The 26,334-nt window shown below is 39.4% G+C and overlaps 1 protein-coding gene across 1 annotated transcript in view; it reads right to left on the bottom strand.

The window, feature by feature from the left end:
- The window catches only part of AKNAD1 (AKNA domain containing 1), a 704,598-nt gene that overhangs the window by 20,793 nt on the left and 657,471 nt on the right, over nucleotides 1–26,334 (bottom strand). Inside the window, exon 8 of the mRNA XM_044086883.1 lies at nucleotides 4,558–4,691. Within this exon, the coding sequence (XP_043942818.1) occupies nucleotides 4,558–4,691 (134 nt within the window). The remainder of the gene's footprint in view (nucleotides 1–4,557; nucleotides 4,692–26,334) is intronic.

Raw genomic sequence — 26,334 nt, 5'->3', positions numbered from 1 at the left:
TGAGATTTACGGAACCACATTTTCCCTCCTCTTTTAGCCTTGGGATAAGGCCGAAGGAGAGGAAAACCGTGCCCCTGGCAGTCAAAGTCTTACCCTCTTGTTCACAGCTGGTCAAGGTGTCCTTTACCTTGGGTCCAAACAAAGAGGACCCATCAAAGGGAGCGGCAAAGGAAGACTTGAAGGCCTCCAAAATGACACAGGCAGAGCCAGGCTTGTCTCCGTGAGCAACACCCGTGCCAGCTCTACTTGCCCCCTCGGCTGCATACGAAATGAGCCTCATGGACGAGTTTGATATCGACGATAGGGTAGCCAACTGAGAGCTAACCGTCTGGGCCAACTGCTCAGGTAGGTTACCAGAGAGGGTATCTGAGAGTTCCTTGATCAGGTCCCTCTGAAGTCTAGTGAAGTGCATGAGGTAATTCAGCGACCTTAATGTAAAGGCTGCTGAAGTAAGGGTGCGCTTCCCATACCGGTCCATGCTCCTAGACTCCTTATTAGGAGGATGGACAGACATCAAAGCCTCTGCCACATCTTGCTGGGTAGCAGATGCCACCACCATAGCATCTACAGCCACACCCTTGGTGAGAAATTCCTTTTCCGGGGGCGCTGACAAAAATTTGTTAGGGCGAGCAGGCACCGGTTCCACAGAATCTGGATGTTCCCACGCCCTTCAAGAGATCAAATCCAGGAGCTCATCGAAGGGCGGAGACACCCAGGAGGCGGAGGGCTGAGCCCCAAAGGCCTTGAGGAACACCGACTCATCAGAGGAAGGGGGTTTGGACTGCCAGCCGCCTCGTTGTTTGAGGACTTCCAGGATGTCCGCAAAGGAGACATCATCCGAGGATGACTTGGGGGACCCTTCCGCATCATCAAGATCGGTGTCGGAGGTGATAGACTCGTCAGGGGAGTCGACGTGCTTCCTCTTGCACTGTTTTTTTCTTGGAGGTTCCTCCGAAGACTCTTCAGAGGGACCTCCAGGAAGAGGGGGACCCCAATGGGGTGACCTCAGGCCCCAGGGCTCTGCTGTCTTGAGACAGGGGGACTACAAAGGACCCAGTCTCCGTGCCTAGGGAAGGTGCCGGGTAGACGGTGGAGGTAGCCAAAGAAGATTTGGCCAAAGCACTCCTCATGGCTCTAAAGGCCGGACCCCCAGAATCCTGGGAAGGTCCGACCCCCAAAGCCATAACAGCAGACGGCACTCCCACAGCCGACGCACCGAGAGAGAGGCTTGGAACCGAAAACATCGGTCCCGAAGCGTCACCCCCGGGGCCGACCGAGGAGGTCCATGTACCGAACTCCGACCCGAAGGCCGGAGTAGGAGTAAGGGTCGGAGCCAACCCAGACACCTCCATCGGCTCCACCAGCACTGACTCCAACGGTGCTGAGGCTGTTGGAGGAGGAACCAAGACAAAAGGGTGGACCATCGGCTCCGAAGCCGACTGGGCTGGAGCCAAAACTAGCTTTTGGAAGACTGGAGACTGAAACAGCCTTTGGAGCACCCTGTCAATGTCCGAATCCGACATCTTGGAAGACCGGGAGGAGATCGAACGGGTCCGACTAGACTTCTCCACCGGCTCCGAAGGACTGGGGGACCGGCTCCGAATTGTCTCGATCAAAATCGGTGCCAAAGGAGACTCCATTGTAATTTCCCTCGATGCCGAAGAGGACTTCGGCGCCGAAGGGGAAGAGTCTGAGCGAACAACCCTCATCGGCTCCGAAATCAGCAGAGCCGATGAAGGTGACCCGCCTCTCGAAGCTCCAGCCATCGGCTCCTAAGCCAGAGGAGTTGAGGCTGGAGGCATCGAGGCAGACCGTTCTGACCTCGGCCCCCGAAGTCCGTGGAGCTGATGGAGAAGCCTGCCGAGATTTCTTGGTGGTCAGTTCCGACGGACTGGTCAGAGCCGACGATTTATTTTTCTTCGAGGGAGAAGAAGAGGAAGATAAGGCCTCTTCAAAAGTAGGTTTGATAAGTCCTTTTAGAATCAATTTATTTTTCCTCTCTTGGAGGACTCGAGAGGAAAAAGCGTGACACACACTACAAGACTCCTGAAGGTGTTTGGGTCCTAAACAGTACACACATAGGGAGTGATCGTCCGTTATGGACATCTTGTAATTGCATCTAGTGCATTTTTTAAACCCAGAGGGTCTGTGCTCTTTTGACATAATGCCAAACAGTTAGAAAAACACAGGAAAAAACTGAATAACCAGAACAATTTCACTTTACAGTAAAATAGAAGTTAACAAAAGGGTCACACAACAGGAGGGCCAAGAACCCTCTAACTAAAAACGGGTACTTGACCACCTCACGAAACGCTACACAAAAAGGCTCACTCACGCACGAGGGGAAGGCCCCTCTAACTTAAACGGAAACCTTTCCCTGAAACACAATTTTTTTACCACAAAAACAATTCAGAAAACTCACTAATACACAACGATAGCCGTTAAAACAGCTTTTGGTTAAGTTTAAGAAAATTCCTGGCAGAAAATTCTAATAAAGAAAGCACTTAGCTCAGCCAAGCTCGAGACCACATCTTTGCTTTGTAAGCGGCAAACGAGATCTGGGGAATTGGTGGTGGTGCATCCTGGGATATAGAATAGCTCAGCCAATTAGAGACTTCGCTCTATAGTATAGCGTGCTGAGTCGGAGCCGAGGATCGGCTCCGAACCCATCAGTACAGAATGTAGGCGAGATAGGATCACATAACATCTTAAAGATAGCAGTTCTCTTTCAGCTTTTCCCAGTTAGGGGTTGCCACAGCAAACTCCTGTCTGCTAATGATTGGAAGTAGATTTTTACGGAGCCGAGTTGCCAGCCCGATGCCCAACCTTCAAAGAAGGCACACCCATTCTCGCATGTACCTACCTGCATGTCTTTAAAGATAGCACTTCTACCCAGGAAAAAAGGTCATACTGGAAAGACCCATCTGGTAAAACTTGTGTGACCAAAGAAAGTGGTAGTCCTCTGCACAGTAAGGCACCTGAACAGCCAAAGAGGACATTTCTAACCCCTGATCCATGGTGGCAGAAGGGACTACACCAGAGAGTTACAGAGAAGCCAGTGATTGGTCTGAGGAATAACTTAATGACCACTGCAGAATCACCCACCAGCAACAGAGGCAGTGACTAAGCCTGCAGTGTTGGCAAAGGTTGCCCTAATAGTTTTCTTCTTAGGAAGGAAGAAGAACCAAAAGACCAGTAAGTGAATCTATGTTCCTTCTGAGAATGAAGCCTGCTCCCTGGTAAGTGCAGCTGGAAAGAATTGGTCAGAAGGCAAATTGTCACTAAATAATTCGCAAGCACTACACACTTACACTTCCCCACACCAGTCCCACTAGACCACAAAAGAAATTGCACAAATAGCACACTTTTACATCTTTACTCCAAAATTTCAAGAAATACCTCTAAAACTGATAAAAATACAAAAATAAACTGCTGGACTGCTGTCATGACATAGTCTAGAAAACACATAAAAACAGCACTGAAATACCAGTATTCTTAAAAAGACTTGGTACAATTTTTAAACAAAATTAATCACTACTAGGCACGTGATCATAAGGATCATAAGATGCCTAACCATATACACCTTTAAGCCGACACACTTAAAGGTTCATGCTACGCTTTTAAAGCATTTAATAATGTTTACCTCCCAAATCAAGCAGGCATGTACATGACAATCCTGGTGTAAATTTGTGTCTACCCATTCAGTCATCAAGATTAGCCTTTAGGTAGTCAAATTTGTACTTTGATCTGCAGTGGACCATATATGAGCAAACAGTTTTTTAGTTCAACACAGTCTTTCCTTCTACTCCAGCCCTGCCAGCACAGATTCAGGGTTATAGCCCATAATCCTCTTACATAAAAAGGTTTATAAAGTGTCATACCACATCACTAGTGCAGTAACAGTTGGTTATTAAAGTCTCTCTAGTGCAACACAAGTAACTTTTGGTTACACCCCTACCAAAGCCCTCACTAGTAAATGCAAACTAACATAAAACTCCTGCCTTGAAACCCACTGCCCCAATCTCAGACAATCTCTGTTTTCATCATGAACTGGTTTGCCAACATATAGTCTAGACTCCTCTCAACTTTCCAGCAACTTCTGCCATTTTAGTTTTATTTTCCTTTAAAGGCCAAGAAGCCACTAAAGTATTATCACCCAGAAACTAATGTATATTGGCTTAAAGGGTCAGACTCGAAAAACATTCTTTATTGTTGTGGAACTTTCTGTCAAATTTCCTAAGTAGTCCCTATCTGGCCCCTAATTCAGGGCCACAGTGCCAAAATTACCCTGCCTTTCCCATTTGACTTACTAGCTGGGCAGAAATGCACTGGAGTCCCACATCATGTTACAATATATGTACGCTCGCACACACACATGTGCTTACTTTTCAACTGCAAACAACCAACTTACGTAAATAACTGCATTAATAAAACACAAAACCTAGTTAGCTTTTAAATCTGTAATATTTTTTTTCTGCAGTGTAATAGCTTTGTTACATATATCTTCATCACATCATTTATTTTCTTAAGGTCATTTAAATTATTGTACATTCTGACCTTTCCAAATCAAATTCTCCGATTGTTGTAGATTTGCCCATGAAATTTTGAAGCTGCAATCTGCGATGATCCTCCTTTGCTGCCCTGTAATTCCTCTCAAGCTTATCTAAGCAATCTGTCATTGTCTTCAGTACCTGAAAAAGAAGATAATATAAATCACTGTTGGTTGTTGTTGTGTCTTTCGGCTTTTCCCGGTTAGGGGTCGCCACAGCGGAACTCCGGTCTGCTAATGATTGGCAGTTGATTTTTACGTACCGAGTTGCCAGCTCTGCCGCACAACCTTCAACGAAGGTATGCCCATTCACACATGTCTCCACGCAGAAGACACTCTAGCTGAGAATCGAACCGGACAGTGTCTTACTGTGAGGCGACAACGCTACCGCAGCACCACCACCGCAGTAGCAATATAAATCACTGTTGGTACTGTCTAATAATTGATTATAAAGTCTTCAAGAATCTAATTTCTTTTTGATACAGCATTATAAATCTGAAAACAGTACATTTATTACAAATGGATTATATATTTTTCTAGAATCTGATTTGTTTTCAATGGAGAACTGTAAATCTGAAACAGTAAACAACAGAAGCAATTTGCTCACACCAGTAAATCCGGTGTTTCATGTGTATAGCAGGGTAAAGCAATTTATCAGAATGCACAAAAAAAGTTGGCTTGATGTCAACAGGCATACTACAGTATGGAAAAGATATCTGTTGAATATTTTCATGTGAAAACTGAAAAATGTCATGTCACAAACTACTGTAAATTTCTAAACATGGTAACAACCTTTGCACTTTTCATTTTTAATACCACATGTACAACATGCTATTCTTATGAACATGTTTCATACCAATGTGTTGAGAATGTGGATGGACATTTCCCAACAAACTAATCAGGATTTGAAGAAAATAACTGCATCAACAATCACAAGGTGTTCTGAAGCAGTGCCTCTTTTGTGACACTGAGGGATACTTAAAACTGACTACCTGATGAGACTATTGCCAGGATTCAGAAACAAGTCTGACTGGGAGTGGTAAGGCTGCTGTAAAAAGGGAGCAATCACAGAAACTGGCAATTCTGAGACACATTAGTCATAATGAGGAAAGACCGCATCATCAGCTAATTTGCATGTCTCTGAATTGCTCAATGATACCTCAAGTGCTTAAAAGCACTTTCCTGTGGTAATCACCACCGGTGGCCCACTCATTGCATTGGCATAGACAACCCCCTCATTCACTCATCCACGCACATCCAAGCATCCAAACCATGCCCCCCCACACACTCATACTTCTTTAATACTCATACATGCAGCCATGCAGCCATGCAGCCCCCCACACACACACACACACACATACATATACCACTATTACCTGACTGCTAAACTCCCCAGCACTTTGCCACATGATGAGCAAAGCAGTACCAACTTTCTGCACCTAACTTTTAGATTATTTTATGCAGTGATGAATCATTTGTCAGAACAAAAATGGAATTGCATTTACCTTGGTAACTTCCTTTTTGCTATGATGCACTTCTGGTATAACTATCGATGGGCTTGGCTATAATCTGCTGTGTGAAATTTCAAAAAAGTAGGAGACTTTCAAGACAAAAATGCACATCAAGCTTTCTGAAATACCATACATTCATGTTTAGAACTAATACTGCTATTAAGATATCTCACATCTCATTCCACTCTCATTGTTTGCGTCCTCCATGTACCCTGATACTAATTCACCACATATGGCATGCATCTCTTTAAATAGTAATATTTTTTCATGACTTTGTGGTGATTCTTCAGTATTCTTCCAGAAAGCTAAAGAAAGTGTAGTAGTATGCAAGCATACTTATCATAGGAGTAAATTAATGAATCCATTTATATATCTCAGGTAATTCTTAATATTAGGGTAGTAATCTCTTTAAGGGCTGCCTGTCTATATGGATTTTTCCAGCAGCAGATGTAACCTTCTTGATTGGTTGGACTGGTACTCAAGGTCTGGAAGACCTAATTTAAAGTTGTATCCCTACAAACAGTAAATATTCTATACATGACAAATTATCTATGGACTCACACTCCTCAGGACAATAGTCTGCTTCATAAGTCAATCTTTGTTATTAACCGTGCAAATAGTGGCTGGAACAGACCATCTATCTCTCAGAAAAATATATCATGTAGTGGGTGGCAGCTCTACCAAGCCTTATTCATGTCTCTTTCAGTAAATATTTACCATCGTCAGCTAAGGCTGTATGGTAGCCTGAAAATGTATTTTCATACTCAGCCTTTAGTGTGTACAACAGGCTCAGTGGGCTGCAAGATCATTTCACCAGACATGAACAGTCTTTTATTGTCAAATGTGATGCACATGTAAACAGCTACATATGAGGAATAAACCCAAAGGCACACCACTGGCTTGGAGAACAAACAAAACTCTTTATTGGAAGTAGAACAGTAAGCACTTTTGCGTTGCATAGAGCGCTTCTTCAGACTTAATGAAATTTTAAAAACAAACTGCCATTTAAATAGCTCTTCATGCATCACCTGACTAGTAATTGTCTACAATTAGGAAACTTAAAGTGATATACAAAGTTGTATATATTTCCAGGTATATGCATATAAATATAGGCATAAAATGTATAAAAATATATCAAAGAACCATATAAGCAATACTCTAATATACACATATCAAAGGCATAAAATGTATAAATAATTTACTAATAAAAACCTCTCTATAACAGCATATAAATAATGAATGATACATGTGTGAGTGAAGGCAATCATAACTGAGCTGTCTACCTGATACTATATTAAAAGACACCAAACCACAGGAAAAATATATATGTAAAGCTACTAGCAAAATCTCTCATAGGCAAGCATAGCAAATCTATGAATAATGACATATATAGTGTGTGTAGTAGCAAAAAACACAAAGGGCAGACATAACACAAAAATGAGGTGTATAGTCCCCTACTGAAAAATAAACATAAACTTGCAGTGATTGCAACTTCGGCAGGCAAAAGCGCCTTGCCTGTCTGACTGTACTATGCCTTTAGTATTCTCGTCATAGCAAAGTATTCTCTCAAGTGATTTTGTATTCCTGTAGGAATATCTGGGTCGTTCCCCTACTATTTGTAAAACTGTTTCATCCATAATCAAAATATTCCAGTGCTTGCTGATAACCTCATTAATCTTCTTCTTATTATTAGTATAGGGAATTATGCGTTAGGCCTGGCAAGCCGATACGTAAAAATCAACTGCCAATCATTAGCGGACAGGAGTTCCACTGTGGCGACCCCTAACCGGGAAAAGCCGAAAGACACAAGACAAGGGAATAGTAAGCCTCTGTGTCTGATTACTGGTATCTCTTCTATGTGAATGATGTCTGCCTTGTTTGAAGAAGAAGGGTTTACCCCTATCTTGTCTGACAGTAGATATAGTTTCCAGCACTCCTGCACTCTCTCTATCTTTATATTCCCTTTCCTCAAACTCGTACTTGAGTTTATTTATAGTCCTATCAAAAGTTACATCATGGCTGGTTAACCTAAATACTCTTAGTCACTGCAAGTTTATGAAGAACAGTAACACCTTTAAACATCCTGACACCAGGAAGTTGTAAACTTTTAAGCATTACGCTGATTGCAAAGCTAGGAATTTGGTTTATTTAGCCCAGTGCTCGAAATGTGAATCTTTCTATATAGGGAAGACTAATAGAACATTAAGAGAGAGAGTAAGAGAAAACTTGTACGCCATAAGAGGAGAAGATAAACGTAATGCCTTAGCGAGGCACACTATCAGCAATGATCTAAGTCCTAAATTTAGTTTTTTGGCCATAGAGCTTATTAGAACCAATACTAGACTAGGTAATATTAAGAACTACACTGATAAGGAATAAAATAAATGGATCCTGAGATATCAGGCAGATAAGGGACATGGCCTAAATGAAAAGGTAAGCCTGAAACCTTTTCTGAAAGATAGACCAGTTAACTGCTAGGATATTTTACTTAGTTTTACAGTCCTAGTCATATTTTTCAGTAGGGGACTATACACCTCATTTTTGTGCTATGTCTGTACTTTGTGTTTTTTGCTACTACGCACACAATATATGTCATTATTCATAGATTTGCTATGCTTGCCTATGAGAGATTTTGCTAGTAGCCTCCTTAGTAGCTTTACATATATTTTTTCCTGTGGTTTGGTGTCTTTTAATATAGTGTCAGGTAGACAGCTCAGTTATGATTGCCTTCACTCACACATGTATCATTCATTATTTATATGCTGTTACAGAGAGGTTTTTATTAGCAAATTATTTATACATGTTATGCCTTTTATATGTATATATTAGAATATTGCTTATATGGTTCTTTGATATATTTTTATACATTTTATGCCTATACTTATATACATATACCTGGAAATATATACAGCTTTGTATATCACTTTAAGTTTTCTAATTGTAGGTATTAACTAGTCGGGTGATGCATGAAGAGCTATTTAAATGGCAGTTTGTTTTTAAAATTTTATTAAGTCTGAAGAAGCATTCTGTGCAACGCGAAAGCGCTTACTGTTCTACTTCCAATAAAGAGTTTTGTTTGTTCTCCGAGCCAGTGGTGTGCCTTTGGGTTTATGCTCCATAATTTTTCATTTTGTACTACAGAGGCACTTTATCCTGAAGACTGAGTTTTTTGCTGTGAGTATAAACAGCTACATAGATGCATCTGACCGCCTCAGAAATAAATACAATGCCAAATTCAAACATAAACCCCTGTGGTAGAATCCTAATATAAGTCGACTCTATAATACAATAAATAAATAAATATCAAAAATAAATTTAACTCTCAAGTTGTCAAAAATACTCCTGCTGAATTAAACAAGGAACTCCTCATCCTGATCAAATCAGTAAAAGGCACATATGAGGTAAAAACAGCCACTCAAATGAAAGATAACTCCAAAGCCTTCTTTAAATGTGTTACAAATCAGAGAATATATGCCAAGCACTGTACAGGTCTAATAGTAAGTGATATCACATACCTGAACCCAGAGGATATTGCCAATCTATTAGCAGAAACATTTAGCTCAAACTTCACCCTCTCTGTAATATTCTCAGATAACATACCCACATCTACACTCTACCACCCCTCAAATCTTCTAAGAACAAGTTCTCAAGGCATTATCTAAGGCCAGTAATACTACCCGGCTGTCAGGGAACTGTTTGCGAGGGAGAAAGGAGTCTTAGGTTTATGGAGCAATCAGGATTTTAGGTTTAGGAAGCAATCAGGGACAGGTTAGGAAGGGGAAGGGAATCTTACGTTTAGGGTGCTATCATGGAGTTTAGGTTTAGGGAGTGGGAAAAGGATTTTAGGTTTAGGGAATGGGAAGGGGATTTTAGGTTTAGGACCGATCAGGGACTTTAAGGTTAGGGAGATGGAAAGTAATTTCAGATTTAGGGAGTGATCACAGAGTTTAGGTTTGGGAGATAAAAGGGGATTTTAGGTTTAGGGAGTGATCTGGGACTTTAGGGTTAAGAAGGGGAAAGGGAGTCTTACATTTAGACAGCAATCTGTCACTTTAGGTTAAGAGACTGGATAGAAGATTTTAGGATTAGGATCAGGGGGTCTGATAGGGCTAGATAGTCTGGTGAGGTCAGACATTGAGAGGGGGTGCTTAGTTAAGGGAGGTCGAGTTAGTGGTAGTTAGACCACTTGAAATGAGTGAGTGGCAGCGAGGAAGCATTTTGCAAGCAAATGGCCTGCTGGTACTTGTAGTAGACTCAAGCTAGCTACTTATGTTTGGTGACGATGATTACAAAGAAAATGTATCTCTATACATCCTTCTCAACCTTTTAGTGCAAGAAATCTGGAAAAGGCTAAAATAACGGGGGACAAAGACCCACAAATTGTGACAGACTTTAAACAATACTATTATAAACTTAGAACCTTGCTAGAATAACAGGGTTTGTGTTAGTATGCAGAATAAAAATATGAGGCAAAAATCTGGACAGCTGAGAGGTATATCCCTGTATACAATGCCAATCTGAATAGCTGAAATTCTGTTCTTAAGTAACTAGTGTAGATCTCCTCTTAAGAATTGTTTTGGCAATTGTTACTTAACCGTGTATTGTTTATGATAGAAAATCTACTTTCTCGAGCTGGAATCCTGTTTTTTATATGAAAGAACTTTAGTATCACACTATAAGCATCCAATCACTGTTGCCTGTGTGAGAATCCCCTGAATGTATGGTCCCACTAATCTACAAAGGCCCCCTCCTTCATTGGTGCACTTTAGTATGCTACAGACATCCATCTACTAATGTCTATGAGGGGATCCTCTCATTGCATGATCTCACTAATCAACAAAGGCCCTCCTTTAGTATTCCACTTTAGTATTCTACAAATATACAACCACTGATGCCTGTGTGTGCATTCTCTGATTATAGTTCATAGTTCATAGATTAGTACTAGGCTAACTGCACTTCTGGGCCATTTTAAGCCTAGCCAAGTATCCCATGTGAGAATCAAACCCTGTACCTTGTGTCTGTAAAGCAAACACCTTAACCATTAGGCCAACCTCCCACCCTATACTGGTTCTACTAACCGATTAAGGTCCTCCTTCATTATTGCACTTTAGTATACTACAGGTATCTAACCACTGACTCCTCTGTGAGCATCCTCTGATTGTATGATCCTACTAACTGATAAAGGCTTAGTTTCATTTTTGCATTTTAGCATGTTAGTGTGGGGAATCCCATGACTGTATGGTCTTACTAAACGATAAAGACCTTCTTTCATTATTGCACTTTAGTATGCCACAGATATCCAGCCATTGATGCCAATGTGGGTATCCTCTGATTGTATGGTTCTACTAACTGATAAAGGCCCTCTTTCATTGGTCAACTTCAGCATGTGGAATGTATCCACCCACTGATGCTTCTGTGAGGGTTCTTTTAATTGTATGGTCCTACTAACTATATGCTACAAATATCCAAATATTGACGTCTCTGTGATGATCCTCTCATTGTGTGGTCCCACTGACTGATGAATGCCATCATTCTTTGGTGCACTTTAGTATGCTACAGATATCTAACCACTGATGCTTGTTTGGGCAGCCTCTGATGGTATGCTCTTACTAACCAGTAAGAGCCCTCCTTCATTGCCTGACAGCAGGCTTCTTGTTCCCTGATCATGAATGAATCCTATAGGTGTCTATCCTGAGAAGGAGAATACTGTGATAAGTTTCAGTTGGGAGAGTACAAGAAGGGAGTAAACAGAAAAAAAATATGCAAAATGCAGTTTCTTTTGAATTCTCGCAGATCAGTAGCCTAGTAGGCACCTAAATTTGACTGTGTTTTTACTGTTTTTGTAATGCAAACATTTGAGGCACTACAGAAAAGTAAAAAAAAATAAATAAATATGCGCCAACTGAAGTTATAGATGTCAGATGTCAACAGAAATTTTAAAAAAGGTTGAATTCTGATATTTCTTTAAGGTAAACCTAAACATTTTCAAGTGGAATGGAAGAATTTTAGAATAAAATAGAAAATAACACTCGTAAAGCATGTAGACACATATGTCCATAAAAAGCTACTTATTTTCACACAGATAAATGTAGCAGAGGAATGCATAAAAAACAATGGTGAAAATTAAAAAAGGTATTCAGAATTTCTTCAATGCAAGTGAATTTTTAATAAATTAAAATAAAAACAAAAACTCTACCTACTCAGAGTGTTACCTCTTGGGGAAGTACCAGTACTAAAAGGAAAATTCTCTCTCTCTCTGTACATAAATATTGTCATTTGTTTACCGAGAAAGTCCAGTTGAGCGGTGCCCTTTTTACATCGGAGGCCTAGGAGTAAAGCTCCATTATCAAACATCATGGATGTCATTTGCATTGTTTAATCATTGGCAGTCTGTTTCATTCATGAGCAGGAGTTCCATTATTCAGACATCAATTACATAATTTACAAACAGTTTCAATTAAAAAACAACGGTAGCATGGGTTGTAGATTAATATTTATTTTTTTAAATACAGGGAGGCATATGCAGTGCAGTGTCATCAATATACATAGATTGTCAGGTTTTACGTGAGAATATTTGTTACTATAAATACTTGTTCAAAATCTAGGACATAGTAAGATAAGATAAAGAATTGAAGCAACCCAAACGAAAGGCAGGAGGGGAAGAGGCACAAGGAAGTTGTCATAACAGTGCATTACGTTTTGTGCAGCAGGGAGTTAAGGCACACATTCATATAGCTATATTAATACCCATTTAACCAGGGGTGGTGCAGAGCCATTTATCTGTCAGCTGTTGCTTCTGTTGATATTTAAAGTTTTTCAGGTTGCAGACTATTCTTAAGTGGAGTTGGATAGTATTCCAGATACTAGCAATGCATTGTGAATAGAAGGAGCATTCTGGATTGTTGTTATCTTTAGTTATGGAGAGTGATGATTTGTCATCGGAGAGTAGAGGTCTCTTAGCAGTAGAAGTTTGAATGATGGAATGAAGAGAACTGAATTTTTCAGGGTTGCACAGTAGTTGTACAGTAGTTTGCAGCTTGTATTCCACTGAGTACAATACAGCATTATTTAGTTCGACAGTTCAATTGTTTTAGAGACTGGCAGTGATATAATCTGTATTGCTGGCTGGTTGTGAATTTGGCTACTTTATTATATCTAGTCTGGCTGATAGTGAGGAGATGAAATTGGTTAGGATAGGAGAGGCATATAACAGTGTAGGGAATAGAAAAGAAGTGGCTATGTTTTGTCTAGCAATTACTAAGTTAGTGTTTTATTCTATAGAGGTGACCTAGCTTTTGGTGTGCCTTCTTTATGGCTTGCTGAAGGTGGACATTAAATTTCAGGTGCTCATGTATAATTGCAACTAGTAGTTTGGTCTGGGATACCAGTTCTACATTTGTCTTGTTGGATGACAGTATATTAAAGGTAGTTTTTTTTGGGAAGAAAGAGTATTATGGGTGAACATAGTTTTTTTTTTTTTTTTTTTTGATTCAGAAGTTCTGAGTTCTGGAGCCTATCTTCTATGGACAGGGATTTGTGGTGAGTGTTTAGAGAATGGGTAGTGTTCTAGAAGCACATTGAGTGGAGTCATCGATGAACTGTACTTTAGTGGCCTCTTTGGCTGTTGTGCTTATGTCAATGATAAATAGGTTAAACAGTAGTGGTCCTAGGATGGAGCTTTGTGAGACTTCAATGGATATGGGAAGGAAAGAGGAAAAATGGTTTTGCCATTTCACTGCTTGGGACCTATTAGTGAGATAACTAAGAAACAAATTGCCCACAGGAAGAGAGTTCAGTTAGGAGAATTTTATAATTGACTGTGTCAAATGTCTTGGACAGCTCTAGAAAATGGGCTAAGGTTAGAAGACATGAATTTCTATTGTGATTTATTATATCTGTGAACCTTAGAACAGCAGTGGTTGTACTGTGATTGGGTCAGAAACCATGCTGTGAGGGAAAGTGGAGGATATAAGAAGTAATATATGTAGTAAGAAGAGAGTGAAAACACATCTTTCAAAGATGTTGAATAAGGGTGAGAGAATGACAATCTGAGCTCGGTTGATGAGACATCTTTATGGACAGGTATTATACAGGATTTTTTTTCCCATAATACGGGGACATATTTTCCTTGGATAGAGTATTTATTAGAATTCAGACATGATATGCAGTGCTATCTGAAGCAAGTTTAAGGTATTCAGATGTAATTTGATCAGGGGCAGAGGCTGTTTTCTTAAGAGAGAGAGAGTAGGTATTTTTTAATTATAGATGTTGGCACTAGAGAGAGTGTGAAGGTCTGTTGTGGTTCAGTGATTGGGGTGAGATGGCTGGATAAGAAATAGTTTTGTTTTGCAGGAGAGAGGTTACTGTATTTATGAAATGTGAGTTAAACTGTAGAGCAATGTTTAGGGAGTCTTTCTCTTGGAATGGTCTGGGTATAGTTGATTTCCAGGATTGCACAATGTATTTATGAAATTCCAGATGTTTCTGGATTGTTTGATGATTTTTGGGTGTTGATATTATAATCTTTTTTTGCCCTGTTTAACTCATTGTTTGCTATGGCACCTTAACTGCATATATTGTTGCAGGAATGTATGTGATTTGGTTTATAGCCAAGATTTCTAGGCTTTACGTCTAAGTTGCATTTTTTTTGGCCAAGGAGCTGGTTTGTTTTTAACACTTTCAGAGTTCTTAATAGGGCTTGCTCTGCAAGGGACTTAAAAATATTATAGTACACGTGTCCACTGCTTCATCAAGGGGAAAAGTTTTAAGTGGTACCCAACTGATCTTGAGCAGGTTGGAAGTAAAATTTCTTTACTGAAGTTAATGAGGTTTCTGAATGTGTTAGAGTGATGAACCTTGTGGGCTGTTTGAGGTGTTTGATTCTGCCTTTTTAATTTCTCCAAATCTTTTGAATTTCTGATACCATCAGGGGAATGGACCCCGTTCCAAAGTCAAAGTATGATTAAAGTTCATGAAATTAGTATTGTTTCAACCTTCGATGTCAGCTGGTGGTCACTTAGTCTATCTGGTAGGGTTCAACTTGTGGCAAAATTGTTTGGGGTGGATGGCAGAATCCAGTCTAGAATGGATTCTTTAGATGTGACTTTGTTCATTCTGGTTGGAGTCTTGATCAACTGAAAGAAGCCATATAGCTGAATTGAACTTATTGGATTTTCTAGGGCTTTTTCTAGGGCTATCTTTTGCCAGTTATTTTAACGTCTCCTGAGAAGATGGTTTCTAGCCTTATGTTGGCAGAGATCCAGGACAAGATCTCTGCCAGGATGGGAAAGTTATAACCAGGGAGTATGTATAGACCGATGTGGCAAGAGATTTGTGAGTATACTGTTTGAGGAGTGAGATGAGAAGTTCAGCATTGTTGAAAGTGGGTATAGTATCATGGTAAGTAAACAGGTATAAAACATTTCTGCAGAAAATAGCAACTCCACTTGCTTTTCTTTTTTGCTCTGTTTATTCTAAACATATTATAACCTAGTGGGTCTATTTCTGTATCTTTGGTAATTGGCTTTAAACTTTTTTGTTGACTTTACAGAAATCAGGGGAGTTGTGGGCTATACTGGCATGAACTTCTATAATTATGTTATAGAGACTTCTTAGGTTACTGTGTAGCATTTTAAGTCCTAGGTGGTCTGTTGCTGTTTTTAGATGTGTGTGGGCTGATTTGATGGGATCTGGGGTTAAATGAGTGGGTCCAGGATTTGGAAGTATATCCAGTCCCAGTATTTGCCCAGTTAGCAATGTGGCTGTTGAAGAGCCATTTATATTTGGACTTGAGTTTATAGACAGTTTTAGATAATGGTAGAACATGTGCTGTTTGTTTGTTTGTATTTTAGAGCACTAATGTAATTAGTATTGAGTAAGCCAGCAGAGATATTAGAGAAATGTGTTGTGTTATTATGGTTTAAGTATTATGTGGTAGGTGTAGGTAAGTAACAGTGGAAGAGAAACTTGTGATAGCTGGTTGTGAGTGTGAGTTTAGTGAGAAATGCTACTGATAGAAAATTAAGTAGCAGCATATTTAAGATTTAGAAGGATGTATGGTGAAATAATGGTGTATGGTGGGAGGAGTGTGGAGGCATGTAGTTTTAGGTACTTAAGATTAATGGGAGAAGTAAAGTCGAGCAAGATGATGGGTAGGATTGATTGGGAGGTTTAGGGATTGATAGCAGTGATAGTTATAGGGACTGATAAGTAGGTACAGGGGAAATACCTATATAAAATAGAATAAACTTATATGGAGAAGAGTCTGCTAGCACTGTACAGTAGGCATGGTAAGGAAGGGCACTAAGAAAAAAGCACTGAATTAATTGCGCATGGACATAGAGCGATTGAAAGTAGAGAGGTATAAGCAGTATAGCGAGAAAAGGGGAAGGCTGAGAGATATTACAGAGGAAGAAATGAGAGAAATATTCTGAATGAGTATATGAGAGAAGATTGCAGGGATGGAAGAAAGAGGGAGATTAGCTCAGGAAAACATACAGAAACAGTTGGGGAATGAAGAAGGATCTAAGAAGAACAGGATACAGTGCAAGGGTCTATATCAGCATTTCGAAAATGTAATAGGTTGAATCACTAAATGGCGAACTGAAATGATCGACCTATTACATTTTTGAATGCCAATAAAAAAATAAAAATCCTTAAAAAAAACGAAAGGGTGTAGGCAGGGGGGAAAGCCCCCCCTACAACCCCACACATCCCCGCTACTTAAATATACCAACTCTGAGACCGCACTACATTGAGATAAATGGAAATCTCCCCTTACGGAGATTTCCATTTACCAGTTTGATGTTCTGCCCTTTCGCCATTCTCAATGCAACAATATCAAATTCAATATTGTCACCATTTGAGATGCTGATAGGGACCCCAGTGCAAAGCTATATAGGAAGGAGAATGGCAGTTAGGAATGGTGCTAAATGTTAGAAGTAGGGAAGAGGAGAATAGAAACTGGAGTGTTTTTTTTTCTTGATAATAGTAAAGTTGTTGTGAGTGTCACAGCTAATAGGTTTATGTGGGAAGTATAATGGTAGAGTAAGGTGGGGGTATGTAAAAAAAAAAAAAAAAAAATATATATATATATATATATATATATATATACATACATATATATTTGAGTTTATGGTAAGTACAGATTGATGCCTGTATATTGGGAAGCAGACTTATCAAAAATCAAACATACCAAACCCCAAAAAGAATGCAAAAGGAATAATATAGTTGTGTAAGTCCTACTTATCTGTAAGTAATGCTCGAATTCCTCAGTGCCTCAGTAGCATTTTGGGTTAACTGCCAAGGTAACCAAGTACTGGCCAGATTTCAAAAGCTCAGACTCCCTTCCCACTCTCTTCCTGTGACAGCTATGCATATCCTGAGAGGGAAGCCTTCAGCTGTGACAAAAGGGAGTGTTCAGGCTTTTTCACTTCCATAAAGGAGAGGAAAGTATCTGAAGCCATAATCATTTAGCAAAAGTAAATTCTCAACCTCTCACAATACCATATGAAAAACAAATCCAACAACAACCAAATCAAAGAAGTTGAAGTTCAACTTAGCTATGCACAATCTGGGGGACGGTGGGTTGGTGCTGCCACTGAAGCAGTGAGGAATTCAAACATCTACTGTTACAGGTAAGTAAGAAATATGCAGCCGTACTATATTTATCATTCCCACTGCCTCAGTGGCATTTTGGATAGATAGATTCCCAAAGCGAACCTTACCTGGGAGGTGAAATTATAAAGATGCAGGAAGCTCTGGAGAATGGTCCTTGCAAAGCTTGCTCTGGACCTTGAAAAGGAATCCAGTTTGCGTTTTGTCAGGGTATGAACAGAGAACCAGGTTGCTGCCTCTAGAATGGTTCTAGAATCCACCCTTTCCAATATGCCATCAAAGAGGATAAGGTGCTAGTTGAGTAAGCCTTGACCTTGTCTGGAAGAGATATACCATGGTGGGAGTAACAGAAAACAACTGCACAGGACAACCATCGTACAATAATTTTCTTAGTGTCAGGTTGACCTTTCATAGCCCTCATACAGGAGGCAAACAGCTGTTCATCATTCCTAAAGGGCTTTGTTCTGTCCTGGTAGTACCCCGGCTTCCTTTACTCATCTATTGTATTTAGAACCTCTTCTCCCTTGTTTTTTGGAAAAGGATAGAATACTGGGAGATTGATGGCTTGATTCAGGATAAATTTAGTAACAACATTATGAATGAATGATGAATTAGTGCAAAACATAACGCTGTCCTTCTGAAAAATCAGATAGGACTCGCCAAACACTAGAGCCTGCAGCTCATATACTCACCTTGCAGATGTCAGGGTAATGAGTAAGACAGTCTTCCAAGTAATGAAATGTAAATCAGCCTGAGAAGCAAGGTCAAACAAAGGTATGGTCATTTTTCAAGAATAAAGCTGAGATCCCAAGAACGAGGAATTTGCTTTTGAGGGGGTCTCATGTGCAACACTCCTTTCATAAATTGTTTGACTACAAAAACAGACAAAAGAGGGGGATCCATGGGTAGAGAAACAGAGATGCCCGCAAGATGTACTTTGATAGAATCATATGGCAAACCATTGTTTAAGTAGCTCAATTAAATATTTTAAAACCAGAGGAACTGAAACCCTTTCAGGACATCTATTATTGGCTAGGCACCACCTAGAAATCCTCTTCCACGTGTAAACATAATTTTTTTCTTGCCTCTTTAAATAACTGCTGTACATCTTCATGGAACAAGTGTCTAAAAGGTATCAAAATAAAATCATCCAGACTGTCAGCTCCAATTGCTTTAAGTTGGGGTGAACCATTCACCCCTGATGCTGTGTGAGCAGATCCAGTCTGTGAGGAATCTTGTGATAATTGCCCTTAGCCAATTCCCAAATTTGCCAGGGCTAAAAGCTGGTTACCACAATGATCTTTGGTAATTATTTCCAAATCTTTAGATGTACCTTGGTTATCAATGAAAAGGGTGGAAATGCATATAGGAACATTCCCTACCATGGAATATTTATATATAAATATTTAAGAAGAAAAATTAAAAAAAACTGTCGGGACCTGGAGCAGTACAGAGTAAATAAAGTATACCCATGGAAGGAAAACAAGGGGGTGGAGTTCAACAGTATGCAAGACACACGTACACAGAACAGACATGATTCAGTGGAAAATACACATTATGGACATAATAGGCAAAGTAATAGGTTGAATTTTCAGAGGGGCTGGAGCACCAACAATCGAACTGGAGACAGAACTGGTACAAGGGCAAAGGGGAATGGAGGAACACAGGTCAGGGATGGAGCGAACAAAAGAGAAAGGGAAAGAACTGGTAGCAAGTACTGATACATCTGTGACAGTTTCCCAAGATGGTGTAGTAAGTAGCATGGGCAAGTTTAATGTGTATAATTACACAAATTTGACAATAAATAAAGAACACATTAAACTTTTTTCTAAAGGTACAAAGTTTATACCAATGTCTAAATTTGACATAGTAGACACTTTAACAGGATTAAAACTATTGCTTAGAAAGGTGAATTTGGCTATTTTTTTTCAAAGGTAAAACACCTCTTCCTATATCCAATAACCTTACGAAAGAAAGCACTTTTGTGACAGCTACACACCCTAGTATAGCCACATATGAGAAAGTGGTTACTAAAGAAATGTACAAGCTTTCACAGAATGTACAGAGTAATAGATTTAGAAATACTCCAACCTTTGAGGAAACAACTATTTTGAAGCAGTTTAAATCTGACAGTAACATCAGGATTATGAAACCCGATAAGGGTGGAAGAGTGGTGATATACGACTCCTTTGAATATGTTAACAAGATGCACGAGATATTACAACAGTCAGGAAATTACGAAACAGTATCTTTGAATGAAATTCACATAGTGTACAGATGCATAGATATGTATTTAGAGGAATATTTACTCAATGACAGAGTTACACCTGATGTATACAACTTTATGAAGGTGGATTTTCCTAAACTAGCTACAATAGTGGGTATACCAAAAGTGCATAAGGATATTAGTAACCCCCCTTTAGACCCATCACATTGGGCAGTCAGTCTCAAACCTTCCCTATAGGGGTGGCTATTGATCATTGGTTGAAGCATATATACAACAAAGTCCCTCATGTCTTAAAGTATTCATGGGACTTCTTAAGTAGATTAACAACCAAATTATGGAAAAAGGATTTGATCTTGATTACTATAGATGTAATCAACCTCTTTTTATGCATACCCAAACAGGAAGGATTGGATGGATTTTGCAACAGCATTAGAAAACATGCAGGCTTAGGATGGGACCGGACCAGTCTCATAGTGGATTGTATGTCATTAGTGTTAGAGAATAACATCATCTATTATGAAGGTAAATATTATAGGCAAACTAAAGGTGTGGCTATGGGGGCGGCTTGCTCCCCCATATTTGCCAACCTTGTTATGTTAGACTGGGAGGAAAACCACGTGTTTAAAAATTAATATCATGAGAATATAAGACTATACACAAAGTTTTTGGACAACATTTTTATTTTATGGGATGGTCCCCAAGAGAAGATAGAGTACTTTATAAGATACTTAAATGAAACAAGTGTCTTTCTTAAATTTACACATAGTACCAACAAAGAAGGTATTGCTTGTTTAGACACCTATATTGTAAATACATTTTTTGGTTTCAAATCACACATCTATAGGAAGGACACATTTAGTAACAACTATCTAGAATTTAACAGCAACCACCCCAGAAAATTAATGCAGAATATACTAAAAGGTAAATGCATAAGAGCTGCCAGGATGATATCATGTTATGATGACATGGTTCAAGAATTACATTACATTGGTTCCCTATTTTCAGAAAGGGGATACCCTAAGGACCTAATAGATGATGTTATGAGATTTGTCATCAAAGAGTGGGGCAAAAAATACAAACCTATATTAGGAACTGGTAACATGCAGGTTAAATTAAAATTGGGAAAATAGTAATGACTTACAGTATAACCGAGCATGTATTGTAAAATCTGGCCCCTATGCTAATAGAGTTAAACGTTTAATTTGTGACAGTTGGAACATCCTTAAGGCAGATGAGGACATTAGTCACGTTATAAAAGACACACCAACATTTGTGTATTAGATGGATAGGAATTTAAAGAGCAATTTTGAGAACAATGGTGAACATAGGGGAATGTGCAACAAGGCAGGATACACACAGAAGTGTGGAAATTGCAATCAATGCGGTTATATACTTGAAGTGGATAGGATTACATTAGACAACGTGAACAAGACAAAAGTCATGTTCAAACAAGGTAATTGTAATTCTAAACATGTGATATATTTGGCCAAGTGCACAGAGTGTTCGGGGGTTTTATATTGGGAAAACGGACAGATTCTTAAAAAACAAAATCTACAATCATTCATACAACATCAGGAAGAAGGATTGTAACAATGCTCTATATAGACACATAGAGAGTAAAAGGGAAAACCACAGCTTTAAGTTTGGTATAGTGGAACAAGTATACATAAATCCAAGGGGAGGAAACATTAAGGCTATCTTGGGGGAGAAAGAAGTGAAGTGGCAGTTGCTTCTGGATGCAACCACACCCCCAGGATTGAATGACAGTATCCCCATTAAGTCTATACTTCAGCCACATATATGACACAGCAGGTTTGACACTTGCAGTACTATTATAGTACAACACTCTCATTTTTATTAACTTTTATTAATTTTTATTATTCATTATTATTAGTATTATTATTTTCATTTGTTTAAACTTTGCACAGATTAAGTATTTATGTAAGGAGATGTGTATATGTTTTTATTGTAAATAGTGTAAATGACAATTGAATTAGCTATCACTTTAAAAGTTTTTACAAATTTCATTGGCTATGACCCATTGGTGCCAAAACAAAGTGATATTTAAACATCTTTCTGTAAACAACACATATTCTGATGAAGTCCACATTGTGTGGATAAAAGCGCTAAATCATTTATTGTTTTAATAAAGAGTTTTTGTAATATACTGGATCCTCTATTTGGGATTTTATTAACATACAGTTTAGGGCCTATAGTGCTTGAAGTTTAGCGTTTTTGTTTCATTTAGTATTTATTTTCCAAGTTGGATACTGAAACGCTTGTTTGATAAATTCCAAAATTTGCCAGGGCAAAAGCTGGTTACCACAATGATCTTTGGTAATTATTTCCAAATCTTTAGATGTCCCTCAGTTATCATTGAAAAGGGTGGAAATGCATATAGGAACATTTCCGACTGTGGAAATGATAGAGTGTCTTTCTTCCAAGTGTGGCTGCATGGATGTCTTGAACAGAATTTTTTCAGTTGTCTGTTTTGAAAGGAAGTGAACAGATCTAAGCAGCAAGCCAGAGCACTCAGCAATGGATCCTGTGAAGAGTCAGAGGACTTTCTTCATTGGACAGAAGAAAAAGACTGAACATTCACTTTCTGTGATAGATGTAGGCTTCCTTCTCAGGATATGCTCGGCCAATCAGCTGTCATAGGAAGAGACAGAGAGAGAGAGAGGGGATCCAGAGGTTTTGAAGATGGCCAGTTCTGGGTTACCTTTGCAGATAGCTAAAAATGACAGTGAATCAGTGAGAATGATGAACATACACTACTATCACATTCAGACCAAATGTGTTTTGTGTCATGGAATGGGGTCTTCTAAAATAAGGTGTAGCATTAGGGTTAGAGGCAGGTTTAGGGTTAAGGTTAGGTCAGCATGCATTAGTAAAGTGGTGCAGAGGGGGCAAAGCCTGTGAACCTGATAACCTTAACCCTAACCCTGTACCTTAAATTAGGAAAAACCCTTTCCATAACACTATCACTACATAAGAGGGGCTTGTCACACACTACATGCACCAAGACACATACACAAATCTAAATCTATCCCCTTACTCAGGACTAACTCTAGCCCTAGCCAGCTAACATTTGCACAGCACTAAATTTATTCCCTTACTTAGGCCTTTCTCCAACCCTAACCCACAAATAATTATGTACATGCATTCCTAACCCCTAATGTCAAAACTTTTGATATGACCAAAAGTTTCGGTATGAAATGAATTATGTACTTATCATAATGCTGGATCCTTTTCATCCTAGTCAGTCTGATATGACAGCTAGGAAAGAATCCCAAGCTACCTGATCTCTTGGATGGAATCATGACAGGATACCTTTCAGGACTGAAGCTCTAAAAGATCTAAAATTTCATTCAATTTCCAGTGTTTGGCAAAGGTATGCAACTAAGATCATTTTGCTGCTGCACAAATCTCATCTGAGTTTCTGAAGAAGGCAGTAGATGTTGCCACAGATCTCATGGAAAGAGCTCTTGGTTTAATAGGTAAAACCCTGTTTCTTAAAAAGTAAACAAAGGTGATACAATCAGATAAACAAAGGTGATGCAATCAGATAGCTAACTAAATAATGATAACTAAGAATTTTTTCTGCCAAGTCTTGTGTGGAGCAAAGGATATAAATAACTGAGAATCTCTCCCAAATGGTTTTATCCTGTGAAGTAGAATCAAATCAAAGCTATCTGTGAATATCCAGGGTATATGACAAATATTTTCCTTTGTGATAATTATTAGGAAGGAATACCTACAGATGTAATGGTTAATTTTGATAAGACTGAAGCCACCATAGGAGCAAAAGAATGGTTGCTCTCTGGGAAAGCCCTTCTGTATAAAATATCAAGTGGGGGGAATGAAAGATTATGCATGAAGTTCTGTAATTCATCTGGCTGAAGTAATAGCAACCAAGAATAGAGTTTTTCATGATAAAACATTCAAATCCTCAGAGGAAGCTGGCTTGAAAGGAGGTTTAGTTAGAGCCTTCAGTATGAAATTAAGATCCCAAGGAGAGGTAGGATCTTTGATTGGGGTGAAGGTGAAATAATCCGATAATGAAGGCCTTGTAAAGTGTGTCAGGGCAGGGATTTGTTTCTGAGTCTATAATGAAAATTTAAAATTGATAATAATTGTACTTCAGTAGTAGAATAACTGGAACCTGTCTCATAAAGAGTAGACAGAAATTGTAAAACTTCTAGAATACTGGCAGAAAGAGGGTCTAAATCTAGTTCCATAGCCCATCCTGAAAACATTTCCATATATTTTCCTAGATTTTTTAGGTAGAGTGTTTCTGAGAAGCAGATAAGAGGCATTCCGCTATTTGAGAAAAAGAAGCATCCCTGGTCCCCATGGGAATTGAAGATACCATACAGTCATCTTGAGGTTCTGAAGATCCAGGTAAGGCTGAAGGGATGAGTGTGACAAAATATCTGGTTTGGGATCTAAAAGCCAGGTGAGGCTTGCGCAGGGAAAATCATATTTGCCTAGGCCAGAGTGAGGCAATAAGTAAGACTGTGGATTCACTCTTTGATTCTTTCTAAAGGAACTTGGAAATGAGAGGAATCACAGGAAAGGCATAAAGAAGTAGAGGACAGCCACTAGCAGACTACAGCATCCCTCTGTTACTGACCCCTTCAGGAGAAGATCAGGGCAAAGTAACTGCTGCATCTGGTATTGGTGAGGAAAGTGAATAAACTGCATCAAGACTAGACCCTCTAGTCAAATATCTTTTGAGTTACTGATAGATTGAGGGACCACTCATGAGGCATGAGGACAGAACTGCTCAGACTGTTTGCTAGACAGCTGACTCTCCTTGAATGTGCATTCTAATTTGAAAATGATGTGAATCTATCGCCTATTGCTGTACTGTCATGGTCTCTTTACAAAGGGGGGAAGAATTTATATCCTCCTTGCTTGTTGATGTACCATACCACCAACATTGTCTGACTTAATAGCTATCACTCTGGGAGAGGAGGTTCTGAAATTCCTGCAATCCAAGGAGAACCACCTTCCTCTCCAGGACATCACTGTGTAAGTTGTCCTCTGTTTGTGTCCACATTCTTTGAACCATCTTCTCCTCAAAATGCAGCCCCTCCACCTCAATGAGGAGGCATCAGTGGTCACTGTAGCAAAGGAAAATGGCATTACACTGGGATGTCCTATCTGAATGGCTGGAGAGACCAACCAGCATCTTAAATGAACCTTGCAGATGTGAGTTAGACATATACTGGTCCGAATGAGAGATCCATTAGCTGGGACCACAGAGACAAGAGGATCCATTGAAGAATTCTCATATAAAATCAAGCACGGCAAACCATGATTGTTACAGCAGCTATGAACCCAAACTCCCTGTAAACAAAGGAGAATGTCTGTGTAGGAGGGTTTAGATTCTAGATTGAATGGTTTGAACTCCTCCTGAGAAAAGACTTACTCTGCTCTCTGATGTGTTCAGATGGCATCGGATGAAATTCATTTTTTATTTTGGATGAAGGCAGAATAAACGTTTTATGATTTATAAAGATGCACAAAGATAGGCAGAGCTGTAAAAAGTCTCAGGCTGCTAATAAGGCCTCTTTGGTTGCTGCAGTTAGGAGTCCATCATCCAGGTATAAGAAGCCATGAATCCCTTTAACTCATAGATGAGCTGTAACTACAGCCATGCACTTGGTGAACAACCGGGAGGTTGTACTGAGACTGAAGGGTGAGGCTCTGAACTGATAGTGATTGACTCCTAGCCAGAAGCACAGGTACCTTCCACAGTCTTTAGCAATCTTCACATGGAGGTAAGCATCCTGAAGGTCTATCAAACTCATCTAGTCATTTGCCTTTGGAGAGAGTAAAATCACTTGTACAGTAACCATTCTGAAAGGGATCATTTTAACCTAGAGATTTACACCACTAAGATCTAGTACTGGCTTGAGGTCTTTGTTTTTTTGTTTAGCACTAAAGGAATCTGGAGAAGGAGGGAAACTTTCTTTCTGTCGCTTTGAACTGCTGAAGTGGGACATCGGGAACCAGTTGCTGTTGAAGAGATGGAGACTGGAAAAAAGGTATAGTGTAGCCTCTGGATATTATCTCACTAACCCATTTGGCCTGTGTGATGGCCTTCCATGCAGCCAAGTGAAGAGATAAACAACCCCTGACTGCCTCTAGAGGTGGACAGTTAGACAGACATTCAGTGACATTGAGTTTGCTTGCCAAAAATGGATCCCTGAAATCCTGGAGAAGGAAAGTTCAGCTGTGTAAGTAAACTTACCATAACAATAGATGTTTGAAAAAATCACTGATGGAATAGCCTTAGTTATATGGGTTATATCTTGCCTAGGATATAACAGCTAGCCAGCTTCCAAAGCTTAGGGGCACCTTCCACCCTCTCAGACCATTGATAACTCGAGCAGGGCTAGAGAAAATCAGCAGTCTTGGCA

Source organism: Protopterus annectens, chromosome 10.part0 (assembly GCF_019279795.1).
Source record: "Protopterus annectens isolate FY-2018-M chromosome 10.part0, PAN1.0, whole genome shotgun sequence".
Lineage (NCBI taxonomy): Eukaryota > Metazoa > Chordata > Ceratodontiformes > Protopteridae > Protopterus > Protopterus annectens.
Note: the sequence above shows the minus strand (reverse complement) of the source record. Positions and strands in the feature narration are given on the sequence as shown.